The 16,163-nt window shown below is 39.4% G+C and overlaps 1 protein-coding gene across 1 annotated transcript; it reads left to right on the top strand.

The window, feature by feature from the left end:
- The first annotated feature begins 3,362 nt into the window (after positions 1-3,362).
- On the top strand, positions 3,363-10,755 carry DYNLT4 (dynein light chain Tctex-type 4). The gene is made up of 3 exons (XM_053694056.1): positions 3,363-3,448; positions 8,778-8,828; positions 8,912-10,755. Exon 3 carries the CDS (start codon positions 8,927-8,929, stop codon positions 9,638-9,640), a length of 714 nt encoding a protein of 237 aa, XP_053550031.1. The 5' UTR covers positions 3,363-3,448; positions 8,778-8,828; positions 8,912-8,926; the 3' UTR covers positions 9,641-10,755.
- The last annotated feature ends 5,408 nt before the right edge of the window (positions 10,756-16,163 follow it).

The following is a 16,163-nucleotide window of genomic DNA, read 5'->3' as shown; positions in this document are numbered from 1 at the left end:
GCAGGGCAGTGAGGGGTGGGAGGATCCAGCGGCATACTCAGCTCTGAGGGGTGATCCGGTGGTCTATCTATTGGGCAGGCTATGCCGTGGGTTCTCCTCCCCCCTTGCTCGGCCACGGGTGGTATTTGTGGTCCACACCCGATACGTGGGTCCCAAAATTCTTGTTAATGCTATGGCATTTTTGGTGTGGATTTGTGATTTATCATATGGCTGAACTTTGCTCTCCAAAGCTTAAAGCCAGGAATGGCAAAATTAAATTAATTTAATTAAATACGTGACCTTTCCATATTTCGCCATAACAACTGTGTCCGTGTCTTATTTTTAGTTCATAGATAAGCTAAGTAAGTTAAGCCTTCTCACATACGTCCCCTCCAACAGCTCAAGACTTACAATGGCAAGTAGAAAGTATAAAGTATTGGCCTTAATAACATACAGTAGCAGTGTGCGTGGCTCCACTTCCGCGGTTGCAGGTCTATTAATGCTCTTAAGTCAAGCGTGACTCTGCCAGCCCCTCCAGTACCTGCTACACCTTAGATCAGCGGCAAAACAACGGCAAACTTGAAAGTTCATACAGATAACTCACCCCACAACGGCCTCTCTGAGTCGGTAGATTTCAGTGTGCGAGGCTCCACTTCAGGTAAACAGAGATATTCCACTGCTCCCTCTCCGAGCGTGTCTCTATCCGCGCCTCCAGCACACGCTACTCCAGCAATAGAACTTCCGGCCGTGGGTGAGTATTTTCCAGCGTTGTCTGCGGCACAGTCAGACGGCCAATCCAGATCCTCCCACTGACAGACCAATCAGGATACACTGCTATCAAGAACTTACGCCGAGGCCCTCTTAGAGGTTACCCGGATGGATAGGCAAATTCTTTTGGAAGATTCCAAAATTAATAAACATTCAAAGAACCGATTTGATTCGTCAAAACCAGCATTTATTACTACATATAGTGCTCAATTTGAAGACATTTGTGAAATTGTTAATAAACACCTACCTATACTTACAGCTGAAGATAGCCTTAAAGACTATGTGTCACAAGGTTGCAACTTTGTACCAAGGAGAGGGTGTACATTAGGTAATGTGTTATCTCCTAGCCAGTTGAGGCAGCCCACCATGAGGAGGGGTAGCTGGCTAGAAGTAAAAGGCCACTATAAATGCCACTTTAGCAATTGTATATCCTGCAGTTTTACTAATGTTACACATAACTTTCAGTCATGTGTAAATCAGAGGGTGTTTGATCTTACTTCCTACACAAATTGTAGAACCAAATTTGTAATTTACTTGGTAGAGTGCACCCAGTGTAACAAACAGTACGTGGGGTGCACCACCCGTGAGGGTAGGAGCAGGATCAGGGAACACCTGAAAAATATTGAAAATGGAACTGAGTGCTCTGACCTAGTCAGGCACTTTATTCATGCCCATGACAAAGCTGTGGCCGGGTTTAAATGGCAAATTATAGACCATATTAAACCATGCACTTGTGGTGGAGATCGTGCTTCCAAGTTACTATACAGGGAAGCGTTTTGGATCTTCAAGCTTAAGACTAGAAGACCTCTTGGCTTTAATATTGATGGTGATGTCATGAATTTCTGGACCCATCAACGTTGAATATATGACCATGTCTTATAGTTTTGAGACTATTGGATTACCATTATCAGACTATGTTTTACTAACCTTTATAAGGGTTAGGATAATATATTATATGTGTGCGGAATAACTAGCACTGTTAAATGGATGTTAAGACACTTCCCTTTAATTTTAGTGTACATATACACTTTTAGCATTACTGCGATGGTGTGCGATTTGTATAGGAGTTAGGGTTACCCACTGTATGTGTGCTGAAGTAGCACAGCTACAAAAATGTTATGATATTTTCCTTCATTAATGCCTAGAAGTGTGTATATATCTATACCTTTTGCATTATTGCAATGGCTGGCTATTTGTATCTTTTGAAAAAATACTTTGTTCTCATTAGCTATTAGTTGATTATATACCTACTAAATAACTGTTTTATAAACATTAGGCATTTAATGTTTAGCAATAAAGGGTTTTGAATATGGGTACTTACTGTATCCTACCCCTAAAACAGACATACACATTATTGGATTAGATATGATTCCGTGATACTGAATAGTGGAAATATTTTGCTCATTTCATATCATAATAATCATTTACAACTAATATTATAGTATAAATTAGTATATTGGTAAACTTCAACTAATTCTTTAGTTAGGATAGCATGAGAATAATACCCCAAACTTTCATACCCGCACTATACTCATGGGTTTTATACCTGATTACCTTTTGTATTAACAATTTTCAGGCATGCCAAAGCACTAGGTAGGTTTAGTAACAATGGTACCTATGAATAATGCCTCTAAAGCTTAAGTTTGAATATATTTCTAGATGGTGATCACTCTCTATATCATTTAATTTATTCTTTGAATCTAGATATTTAATTAACAAATTATTAGTAACATATGAAATATGTCTTTAATAACTTATCTGATTGTCATCTCTCTTTGTTCCTTTTGTATTACGATTTGTAATGTAATATGTATAAACAGGTAATATCGCTTTAAATTTCTGACAAGTAATTCTCACACCTGGGGACACAGGTGTATATAAAGTGCTTTGACACCTTTATTGTTAGTCCATGAATAAGGCAGGGGGCTGCTGAAACGCGTAGGACCTTTTCTCACTTGTTAAATAGGGATAAGCTTTTATGCTTTTTAATATCGTGTTTTCAATAAAGAACTTTACTTTACGCCTTGAGGCTTGCTGGTCATCTTTGCTGCTAAGTAAGTTAAGGTAAAGGTGTAAGTAATTGGGATATGGTTGGTAAAGGAATGAAGCCTCCAAGACCTTAGTGAATCTGTACCACATCTCTCTCCTTCATGTACTGATATCTGGAATGCGCTACCCAAGTCCTCTGTTTTATTCACTAAATCTTGTACATCTCATCTTTTCTAGGTATATAGACTTATATAGAGACTGGAGTGGCCAATCTAATTTTAGTGAACTGTAGAGTGTTTTATCTATTTAGACAGATTGATAGAGGGACAGGAGACCAATTTACATGTTAATACAATATCTGACCATTGTGTTACAGGTCTTGGGTGCAGTTATAAAGTTAATGAGTTCATTCTCTATGTAACAAAGAAAAGAAAAACAAAACCAGGTAGCGTGGAGTGTTGCCTTGGCGACAATGTACTTAGGGTGGCACAGTGCCCTATCAGCTTTTTGCCTTCTGCTCTGCACAGCCGCTGCCACAGAGCTGTGTCCTGCACCCTGGCAATGATTTACAGTGGCCACAGAATGATTAAGCTGGGCAGTGGTGCAGATTCGGGGACGAGCCTGGGCACGCTGGCTGCTTGAGTTATAAGATCTGGTTTGAGAATAGTTTCAGATAATAGATAGACTCTCCTGCTGGCTCGCACTGTTCCAGGTAAGCTCACTGTACATTCTATGGTTTCAATTTAAAGGGACATTAAACAGTTTAAGAATGTAATATATAATGTTTAATTATATATAGTTCAAAAACTTTGCAATATTCTGTCATGATTTATTTTGCCCTTGTGTAATCTAATTTAACCCTGAAAGAAAGAAAAAAATATGTGCACCATGTTGGAACCTAGGATTCTCCTTATCTATCTGCTCTGCTGAGAACAAGTCTATAAAACAGGCTAAAAGAGAGTGTGCAAGCCTTGTTAGATAGTTACTGTAACACTCCTATAGCCTTGTTTTCATGCTCACTTTTATTGCCTATTTTATATCTGTGCCAAATTGTCCTCAGCAGGAGAGATAGATAAGGGGGAAACTTAGGTACCAATATGTCAGTACCCACTATTTTATAGAAACTAAAACATTACACTTATATCTTCCATATTTAAACAAATAATATTTAATAAAAAAAATATTCTAGTATTAATTTACTGTTTAATATCCCTTTAACCACTGATGTCTGTGACCCATACTGAACAGGTTACGTGATCTTATTAAGTGGAAAAATTAACTTTAAATTGGCATGTTAAAGGGATATGAAACCCAAAAAAAAATATTTTGTGACTCACTCAGAGCATACGATTTTTAAAAAAGTTTCCAATTTACTTCAGTTATCAATTTAGCTTCATTCCCATGATATTCTTTGTTGAAGAGATACCTAGGTAGGTGTGTGTAGCACTGCATGGCAGGAAATAGTGCTGCTAGTGCCTGCTTTTCAACAAAAGATACAAAAAGAACAAAGAAAAAATGATAATAGAAGTACATATTCAGTTTTATATCCCTTTAATGCAGTTACGTTCATGAAGGAAAATTGGAAGAAAAAAAAAATAAGTGTAAAATTACCTTATTATAAAATGTAATTGTATGGGCAGCCAATGAGTTACATTCCAGGCCCCTTTAAAAACAGACAAAAAATATTATTATATGTGAAGCACTGAAGTGCATTGTATGATTGTAAAAAAAATAATTATTTGATAAACTGTAAAAATATTAGCTATATACAGTTGCACACTGTAAACAAACATATACAAGATAATCCTCCCAAAATACTACATTTAAAACACTGTCTCTTTAAGTCTCTTCAGTTCTCGTACAAGATGTGTCTTAATAGCCTCTCATACAGTTTCAGATAATTATGTATTGCTGGTGATTTATCCTGCTTGAAAGAGCTCACACAAAATGCAATGTCATTTGTTTATGCTCCACGTGAGCGTTATGTCATTGTTTGTGGTTATTGTGAATTGGTGAAAAACAAACTATTGTAAAATGAGAGATACATATAACAAGAACTACTAATAAATCCTTTGTCATATGATAATTTGTGATGGCAAACTAAAAAAATAACAAATGAAATTAGCACTGATACTTATTCTAGCAAGAATTTAACCTTTTAACTCCGTTGCGGTGTTCTATTCCATCGTAACCGCGCCGGGCTTTAGCGCCGTTAGGACGGAATAGAACGTCCGAGCCGTTTGGCTGTCTTTAAGCCAACGACGCTTCCTGGATGGGATTGCGGTCTGGAGGGCGTGCCTAGCTACATAGGGATGCCCCCCTAACCCGATCCCTTGATTGAAATCTTGCGATCACGTGCACAATCGCGGGATTTCAATTTGTCTACATGGGAACAACGAGTTAGAGTTTCCTCTCTTCATGTTTTAAGCAATAACAATTAATGCAATAAAATCTGAAAATGATAACAGATAGATAGATAGATAGATAGATAGATAGATAGATAGATAGATAGATAGATAGATAGATAGATAGATAGATAGATAGATACTGGTTGGATAGATCGATAAACAAATTACCACTTCCTTATTATTTTGACATTTTAATCACTGGAATAACTTGATTATTTAAGTGATTATTTTCTCTACAACATTCTCTATTAACGTTTGTAATGCACTTTTCACCAAGAATAAGTTTTAGTTTGATGTTTGATCACTTTTTACTGAGATGATGAAATTCAATACTAACATACAATTAGTTTGTCCAGTGGAATCTGTTAATACTAACAGGACACTCCTGTGCATCTCTATAAATAATAAACATGTTACAACTTGTAACAAACACTGTCGTGTGTGCCAGCAAGGAGAAAGGTGCCTGAGAATTCCTGGCAGGCTTTGGTCAGTAGGTCACACAGTATGTGGTTAAAATCAAAACTACAATAGGATCTAGGTCTAATTTGTTTTCATGTGTTTCTGATACAGTGTTAAAGGGGCATGTTCATAAAAAAAATCATCTGTAGCATTATTTTAACAAGATTTATTTTTTTGGAAAATGTGAGATATTTTTTATTTATTTTTTTATTTTGGACTTACATTCAAAATAATGTGTACAGGCATAAGGGTCAACATAACACAAAGGAAATACAGAGTAAATCTGTTATAATAACATCTAATAGAGAGTGACTTTTTTAACCCCTAATGTACTCAATTAGGTCCCTTTTGGACTTACAGAAAGACATAAATTGTTATATGAGGGGGTTTTATGAGGACCAAATGAACATAAATTATATATAATAAACTTCATCTGGTCAGTTAGAGTGTGGGTATTATAACTAAAGATTTTCTTATCAATTTAAAACCTCTCTGTCAGCAAGAGCACTGCTAAGAAACAAACTGTATTGTATTGTACCTATCATATTGCTACAGTAGGAGGGGTATATTGTGCTTTGTGTGGTTACTATGAATAGACAGGTTTTTCTATAACATTGCGGTTAATATTACCTTAAAGGGATACTAAACCCAATTTTTCTTTAATGATTCAGATAAAGCATGCCGTTTTAAAAACTTTCTAATTTACTCCTATTATCACGTTTTCTTTGTTCTCCTGCTATCTTTATTTGAAAAGCAGGATTGCAAAGCTTAGGAGCCAGCCCTTTTTTGGTTCAGCACCTGGGTAGCGTTTGCTGATTGGTGGTTAAAATTTAGCCACCAATAAGCAAGTGTTATCCAGGGTGCTAAACCTAAAATGGGCTGGCTACTAAGCTTTACTTTCCTGCTTTTCAAATAAAGATAGCAAGAGAATAAAGAAAAATTGATAAAAGGAGTAAATTACAAAGTTGCTTAAAATGGCATGCTCTGTCTAAACCATGAAAGAAAGAAAAAATGGGATTTAGTATTCCTTTAAGTTCCCAGTGAAAAATCAGGTGAGCCTTGCACAGAGGTAAGGGATGCAGGTCAGGGTGGAAGGTAGCACAAGAAAGATTATTATTATCATTTCTTTGTATAGCGCCGCCAAATTCCATAGCGCTCGGTACAAAGATCAGGGTATACAATGACAAGGATTTGTGATAAAATACAAAACAACAAATCTAGTACAGGAGGAAGAGGGCTCTGCTCCAGAGAGCTCACACTCTATAGGTTTAGGGTGCAGAGACATAAGGTTGGGGGTAGCTTGTCACATCGGTTGTAGTTGCAGCAGTGAGTCAGGTCGTTCATGTATTAATTTTGTTAGGATGAGAGTAGGGATGGGCGAATGTGTTTATATTCTAATTTGAATGTTAGAACGAATGTTATTGTAGAAATTCGATTTACATAAGAACGAATATTCTTAAAAATTCTATTATCGAATGTTATTTACAGTTTTCAAATGTTACTTTCGAATTCGAATGTGACATTCGAATTCTAATGTCACATTTATAAAACACAGTTGTAGACTAGATAGTCACTAGAAATACTATTTTCAATTTGAATGTTACATTTACTAAACACAGTTGTAGACTAAAAATACTATTTTGAATTCGAATGTCACATTCAAACTCGAATGTCCCATTCGAATTTGAATATTACATTTATAAAACACAGTATTAGACTAGAAATACTATTTCGAATTTGAATGTGACATTCGAATTCGAATGTAGCATTCGAATTCAAATGTAGCATTTGAATTTGAATATTACATTGATTACTGGTTAGAGTAATTATGATATCCTATTATGGATGTGAGCATTTGACATCTTCTTAGAGTGTTTTGAGAGATCAGCATTTTATAGATATTGTCTAATATAATATGTGATGATAATTATCGCCTAGTGTGTGGTGGTCAAGCTTATTATCCCGCCTGCAGCCGCTGACCGCAAGGCGAGAGTCAAAACATAACAATTTTCCAACATGATAGCATTAAACTAAGAAGCAAATGGTAATGTTGTGCTATGCTGTCTCCCTCTGTGAAATTTATGTGGTATGGGCGAATTAAAGATTTCTTAGCACTGCAAGGTCATGTATAATGTCAACATATCAAGTAAACATTTAACTATGAGATAACATTAAACTGTAATATAACAATATAGTAGGGGTATAAAATACTTCATGCTGAAAGTTTTGTGTCTGCAGCATATGCACAAGGGGGTTGGGGCTTCTACAGGAAAGCATATATAGCTTGATGGCTTAAATCTTCTAGAACAACTTGAGCTAGCTTACTGTTCAGTGAATGATAGAGAACCAAGAAGGCAGCTTTTTGCCCATGCTCAGAAGAGGCATAATGCATTAACTTCTAACCATTTCAGCTCCATTATGTCACTATAAGCAGTGGCTACACTGAGAATTTCTAAGTGCTCATTTAGCAAAAAAACTAGCTTATTGTTTGCAGTTTTTTAACACAATCTGTTCAGTATGATTTTTTTTACTAAAGGAGCACTGTTTAATATACTTTTAAAGCACCATTTATGTTAGAACCACTGATTATAACAAGAAACACCCCTGACCTTGACAGATACAATTGAATGGGTGGAGTAGATGCATCTTGGGAATCTAGACATAGATAATATTTCCCTTCCCTCTGTTACCTTTAGAGCAGGGGTTTTCAAATCTGTCAACACAAATGAACAAAGGTAACTACTCCCATACTATAGAAATGCAATGTCAGACAATATGTTTATTGGCATAAACCAACAACATGTATAGGGTCACAAACAGAAAAAAACTGTCTGGTTTCTTTCAAACTTGTGCTTCATTATGATGAATCAGCTGATTACGTACATGGTTATTAACCTGCTCTTAACCAAGGTAATCATGAAAGTCTGGCCTGTTAGGGCTATAGAGACACTCATGACTATAGAGATACTCATGACTATAGAGACACTCATGATGACTTGCTTTAGTGAATAAATACTTTATAAAGTAGCAGATACCCCACCAGCTGCTTGAGATAGTTCCAATTCACTCTACTCTAGTGGTAATGTGGCTGTAACAGTCTTCTTGTAGCTAAATTGTGTCAACAATAGAAAACAAGTCTATGAAGAATATAACAAATATTATTTTCCTCCACAGAATTTCTTTACTTCATGTGACTTATAACAACATAAAAACCGAAAGTTTGTAGTAAGTAATTCTCATTTTAAATTGTTTACTTTGACTTTTTATTTTTGAATAGTTAGCTCAGCATTTATCTCACCTTGTTTCAGGAATCAGACCAGACCATGGCAAGTTACCCACAGTCCTTGTCTGAGGAGATCCTAGAGAAGTTCAACCAGGCCATTTCTGCTGATGGTCCAGGGGTGTCTCGGGCTAGGGCAGCCTCTATCTCCACACGTCGAAGCTCTCATTCTATTGATATGTCTCCACGACCTATCCTGAGATTAAAAAGTATTGAGGAACGTGCCCCTAACCTTTCCCGCAGGAACTCTAGCATCAGCAATATTAATTTGCCCTTCTCTCGACGGAACTCCCTGTGCGCTGGGGGTCCAGGCAAGCGCCTGTCTCTTGGACCTTGGGCACATTATGGACGAGTGAGCTTTTCAGGTCTTCCTCTATTTCAGCCAATTAGGGAAGTTCAGTATGAAAACACTTACAAGACCTGTCCAGATGAGGACTGCAGATTTAAACTAGGGAGGGTCCAAAATATTCTGGAGAAGACACTCGGCAGCTACCTAGGTGGCTCTACATATACTCCACTGACCAGTGGGCAACTGACCCAGAACTTGTCTGAAATTATCCGCAACAAACTAAAAGACCACATCCCCCCACGTTATAAGGTGGTGTGCAATGTCATATTGGGTGAAAAGGGCAATCAAGGGGTGAAAATATCTAGTCGCTCCTTGTGGGATTCCCAAAATGATAATTATGCATCCGCTACATACACCAATACATCTCTGTTTGCTGTAGCTATGGTACATGGAATGTATTATGAATAGAGTTGATACATAATATCAAACATGCACAAACACAACACATTTCAGGTGTAAATGTATCTGCTTCACTAATGATGAGTTATACAGTATTGGCACAAATATACTGTTTTGTATTTCTACATAAAACAACAAGATGCTGTGTCACTTAGGGGTAAAAGTCAGGAGACATTTACAAATATTGTTCTATCATCTCATTACAATGCTGCATTTTTATATATAATTATAGTAAAAACATTTATTGACTCAGATGATTTGCTTCTAGGATTATTATAATTAACCCCTAGATTGTAGCTTGTATTATATAACCTTCCAACCATGAGAAAAAGGGTCACAGCATCTCTTATGCATATGAAAGAGCACAGTTTAAACATGTTGTACATTTTTTGCATGAAAAAATTATCTTAAAGGGACAGTATACACCAATTTTCATATAACTGCATGTAATAGACACTACTATAAAGAATAGGATGCACAGATACTGATGTAAAAATCCAGTATAAAATCTTTTTTGAAAACGTACTTAGAAGCTCCCAGTTTAGCACTGCTGGTGAGGTTAGGCTGGGACACCCAGTGAAAGGGGCAGGAAAAACAGGAACAGCAAGCACCCCCCCTTCCCTGCATATGAAAAGAAAAATTATACAAACAGGAGCCACAGTTTACTCCTATTATCAATTTTTCTTTGTTCTCTTGCTATCTTTATTTGAAAAAGAAGGCATTTAAGCTAAGTAGCCAGCCAATTTTTGGTTGAGACTCTGGACAGCACTTTATTCCACCAATCAGCAAGAACAACCCAGGTTGTTCACCAAAAATGGTCCGGCATCTAAACTTACGTTCTTGCTTTTCAAATAAAGATACAAAGATAATGAAGAAAAATTGATAATAGGAGTAAATTAGAAAGTTGCTTAAAATTGCATGCTCTATCTGAATCACAAAATAATTTTTTTGGGTTCAGTGTCCCTTTAAAGAGAGACAATCCACAAGCATTAAAAACATTTTTCTCTATCATTCATTCATTTGTATCCATTTACGTTCATCCCATTCAGTCAGCAAACCTCAGCAGTGCCAGTTCACTTTCAATTAATAAATTCCTTAGGCGATGCCAGGGCTGGTGTCTAATACATATGGAGTTCTGGTTTATTTATAAGCACTTACATATCTATATAATAATTATCTGGAGTTTGTTTCCAGTAACTAACAGTAAAATGTTGGTGAATCAGATGTGTTTTTCATTACTTTGGTGCCAAATTGGAACAGATTAAGTTACAATAAGCAAAAAACCTTAAATTGAATATGTGACATCACTAGATATGCACATTAGTGCCCACTGTGAAATATGTTTAGGGCTGGTCGGACAAGCCAGCATAAAATGTTGTACTTCTCACTGTGTGCAGGTAGAAACCCCTTTATCAAAACTGCTTGGGACCAGAAGAGGTTTGTATTTCGGAATAATTTGGATTTTGTAATATTTGCACCTGCAAAATGGGACAGTTTGGAGAGGGGAAGGAACCAACTGTAAACAACAATAGGCAATATGTCATAATACAGTTTATACATGTGACCTAAAGGTAGTTTTATGCAAGTTATAGTACTTTTGTATATATAGTACCATCAGAAACATAATACAGTACTGTAATCGGAAAGGTCATATTTATAATTAGTATTTGCATTTTAGAACACAAAAAAAATATAAAGACACGGACAGAGAAGATTGTGATTTACAGGTAAGGAAAAATAGTATTTTTTGATAATTTTATTTAAAAAAAAAAAAAAATTAAATAGTTTGGATTTCAGAATAAGTTTGGATTTTGGAATTCCGGATTTGGGGATTTGCCCAGTGTACTGTTTTGATTTAATAGCTAGATCCAACACTGTGGTGCATGCTGGGGTCCCCACTGTCAGCTTAGACAGCTGAGACTGCACCTGGGGGCAGAAGGCATCAGCCTTCATTTAGTATAGAATTAAGTTTAAATATATATATATATATATATATATATATATTTATATATATATATATATATATATATATATATATATATATATATATATATATATATATATATATATATATATATATATATATATATATATATATATATATATATATATTCCTAAACTGCATACTGGTAAACTGTCTCCCAGTACCTAAAATGGTGGTGACCAGTGTGTGGGGGGGGGGGGGGGTGAGGGAGAGCTGTTTGGGAGGGATCAGTTAGGGGTCAGGGGGTGGTAGGTGTCATGTGAGAGGGTAATCCCTACACCACAGCAAATAACATAATTTATGTAAGAACTTACCTGATAAATTCATGTCTTTCATATTGGCAAGAGTCCAATGAGCTAGTGACGTATGGGATATACAATCCTACCAGGAGGGTCAAAGTTTCCCAAACCTCAAAATGCCTATAAATACACCCCTCACCACACCCACAATTCAGTTTAATGAATAGCCAAGTAGTGGGATGATAAAGAAAGGAGTAAAAAGCATCAACAAAGGAATTTGGAAATAATTGTGCTTTATACAAAAAAATCATAGCCACCATAAAAAGGGTGGGCCTCATGGACTCTTGCCAATATGAAAGAAATTAATTTATCAGGTAAGTTCTTACATAAATTATGTTTTCTTTCATGTAATTGGCAAGAGTCCATGAGCTAGTGACTTATGGGATAGCAATACCCAAGATGTGGAACTCCACGAAAGAGTCACTAGAGAGGGAGGGATAAAATAAAAACAGCCATTTTTCGCTGAAAAATTAATCCACAACCCAAAATATAAGTTTATCCTCATAAATGAAAAGAAAAACTTAAAACATAAGCAGAAGAATCAAACTGAAACAACTACCTGAAGAACTTTTCTACCAAAAACTGCTTCCGAAGAAGCAAATACATCAAAACGATAGAATTTATTAAATGTATGCAAAGAAGACCAAGTTGCTGCTTTGCAAATCTGATCAACTGAAGCTTCATTCTTAAAAGCCCACGAAGTGGAGACTGATCTAGTAGAATGAGCTATAATTCTCTGAGGCTGGGCTTGACCCAACTCCAAATAAGCTTGATGAATCAAAAGCTTTAACCACAATGCCAAAGAAACAGCAGAAGCCTTCTGACCTTTCCTAGAACCAGAAAAGATAACAAATAGACTAGAAGTCTTCCTAAAATCTTAGTAGCTTCAACATAATATTTCAAAGCTCTTACCACATCCAAAGAATGTAAGGATCTCTCCAAATAATTCTTAGGATTAGGACACAAGGAAGGGACAACAATTTCTTTATTAATGTTGTTAGATATCACAACCTTAGGTAAGAATTAAAATGAAGTCCGCAAAACCACCTTAACCTGATGAAAAATCAAAAAATGAGATTCACAAGAAAGAGCAGATAATTCAGAAACTCTTCTAGCAGAAGAGATGGCCAAAAGGAACAACACTTTCCAAGAAAGTAGTTTAATGTCCAAAGAATGCATAGGCTCAAATGGAGGAGTCTGTAAAGCCTTCAAAACAAAATTAAGACTCCAAGGAGGAGAGATTGATTTAATGACAGGCTTGATACAAACCAAAACCTGTACAAAACAGTGAATATCAGGAAGCTTAGAAATCTTTCTGTGAAATAAAACAGAAAGAGCAGAGATTTGTCCCTTCAAGGAACTTACAGACAAACCCTTATCCAAACCATCCTGAAGAAACTGTAAAATTCTAGGAATTCTGAAAGAAATGCCAAGAGAATTTATGAAATATAAGTCTTCCAAACTCGATAATAAATCTTTCTAGAAACAGATTTACGAGCCTGTAACATAGTATAGTATTAATCACTGAGTCAGAGAGACCTCTATGACTAAGCACTAGGCGTTCAATTTCCCATTGGGTGCAGGGATAGTCACATAATGCAAAGTCCCAAACAAGTTTGCTAAGGCCAGCTCCCAAACAATTGCTGTTCCACAAGTTCCAGTGTCCTTAAGTTCCATAGCCAAACTGTCTCGCACTCTGTTGAGTACCGGCTGACCCACCCACAAACAAAGCCAGTGCCGGTTTCCCGGCTGTATTCCCACCCCAGACCGGAGGGGGAGGTTGCTCCTTGGTGGGGCAGGCAAAGCTCGGGTACCCAAACATGTGGCACCAACTGTATACGCTTTTATCCTCCTTGCCCGATGCAACGCCTGTCCTTGGTGAGAAATACTCCGGGTCAAGAAAATGGTAGAGACCCTGCCAAGCTACTGAGAGGAGAGTCCATCTGTCTCTTCTCCCGAGAAGGAGATCTACCGCTGGGGAGGGAGGTCTGCTACCTTTGTTCCATGGGAAACTGTGCTGCCGCTGGGGAGGGTGACCGGCTGTCTCTGCTCCCTGTATGGGGTTCTGCCGCTGGGGAGAGAGACCAACTGTCTCCTCTCCCAGAAAGGGATTCGGCCGCTGGGGAGAGATATAGATACCCATCTCTCCCTGCAAGGGCTTCTCTGTAAGGGGAGGACGACTACCTCCACTCCCGAAGGATGGATCTGCCACTGGGGAGAGAGACCGACTGTCTCCTCTCCCAGGAAAGGGTTCTGTGTAAGGGGAGGGAGGGCAACTACCTCCGTTCCCAGGGGATGGCTCTGCCGCTGGGGAGAGAGACCAACTGTCTCCTCTCCCAGGAAGAGGTTCTGCTTACGGGGAGGGAGGATGACTACCTCCGCTCCCAGGGGATGGCTCTGCCGCTGGGGAGAGAGACTGACTGTCCCCTCTCCCTGCTCCTGGCTCTGCCGCTGGGGAGAGAGACCGACATCCATCTCTCCCTGCAAGGGGTTCTCTATAAGGGGAGGGAGGACGCCTACCTCCTCTCCCTGGTTTCCTGGGGCTGTTACAGGTGCTGGGCATAGGCTGGCAGCTCTCTGCCCTGTTGCCAGCGCTTCTGCTGGGGTGGCTCCTTTGTCCAGGTCTATAAGCTCAGGCCCAGGCTGCTGATCTGTATCTAGCAGCTCGTCGTCGCTTATGCTCTGTTGCCACTCATCTGAGGCCAACCTCCATGATTCCCAGAGTGCTGCACCACAGTTCTGTGCAGACTCCGTGGCATGCTGCAGAACTCGGTCTAGCAGCCTCTTGTATGCCTTTTCCAGTCCCCATTCTTGGACAATAAGCGATACCATATCGGATACCAGCCAGGGTACCCCCGAGAGATCCAACAGCTGCTCTCTGGAGTGGCGAATGTTCGTTACTCTCAGATCCACCCCGCTCCCACATCTCTGCCCAAACCAGTCGATCTAGTTCCGATAGCCATTCCTCCATGGGCTGCTCTCCCAGAAAAAGCACTCGTAAGTCCCACCGGACCCAGTACCTCTCATCATCTGTGGGGAGGACCTTTCCATCACAATCCTTTTCTTGTTGAAGCCTCTCCCTCCATAGTTGCCGATGGACAATGCTCCTGCAGCTCAGCAGGGTCCAGTTCAGAACCAGGACCATCCAGCTGGGTCAGTGCCTCCTTTACTCTCCTTAGGTACTCGGCTTCCATAGTTACCAGCTACTGTGGCCCTTCTCTGTCAGCAGGAACTGTGTGGAAAAAGTAGATCCCACCGCTGCCAGCCAATGTAACGGATACCCCCGGCTACCCCGACTGGGTAGCTCCGCCAAAGGGGTCCTGCTTCCTCCCTGCCAACTGCAGCTATGTAGCTAGCAAGTGACCACAGCCTGTAGCCACCCCTGATGCCCGACAGCATCAGTACCCAGGGTCCCACCCTGTGGCAGACTCCAGCTACCCAGACTGGGTAGCTTTGCCTGAGGATCCTTTCTCTGCCTGGAACAGGCTGCTATGTAGCACAGGAAAGTGATTTCTATGTAGCCCAGGAAAGTGATTCTAGCAGGAGCCCACCTAAATGACTAGACAGACTAGCATTCAGGTGAAAAAAGAACTGATTTTATTGTAAAACATACACCCCTTTTATACACACAGCTCATCTTAACACAAAGGACAATCCCACAATTTTACCGCCATTCCCGCCCCTCCAGACTGCCCGGCACCTCCATAGGAGCCACAGTCTCACATAATCCCAATATCTAGGGGTGGCGGTTTTTGGGTGATCCCGGTGGCACTTCCAGGGTGTCATTTTAAAGATCTCGGTCCCCAGATGCCACAGTCCTAAAATCAGCATGATTCGTTACTGGGGACCGGAGTTACAGTCCATTAAAGTTATGGGATTAGGGGTGTCCAAAACCCCCAGTTCCCTAAGGAACTCCCCTCTGACAATACCCACAGATCTTGTCCTCCCTAGGGGCTACTAATCCCCAAAAGAGCGGAGCTCTGGGGCAAAGGGCTGCTGGAGCGACCAGGGGTAAAGTTAGCAGGTGTCCTGCTGTCCTGTGGCCGACCGGGAGTTCCAGGAGCCCGGCCAGCCTGAGAGGAGTTAGGCGGGTGTCCATTGTGAGGCGGCCGACCGGGAGTTCCAGGAGCCTGGCCAGCCTAGGAGGGTTATCCTGGTCATACACCAGCTCTTCAAAAAACAAGCAAACTAAAGCTTCCAGAGGAGCCCAAAACCACTGAGCAACAACAGGGGTGAGGTTGTAGGGGGG

Source organism: Bombina bombina, chromosome 10 (assembly GCF_027579735.1).
Source record: "Bombina bombina isolate aBomBom1 chromosome 10, aBomBom1.pri, whole genome shotgun sequence".
NCBI classification, from domain to species: Eukaryota; Metazoa; Chordata; class Amphibia; order Anura; family Bombinatoridae; genus Bombina; species Bombina bombina.
This window is presented reverse-complemented; position numbering and strand designations above follow the sequence as displayed.

Coding starts and splice junctions, on each gene's coding strand:
- DYNLT4 (XM_053694056.1), top strand. CDS start 8,927: ATGGCAAGTTACCCACAGTCCTTGTCTGAGGAGATCCTAGAGAAGTTC.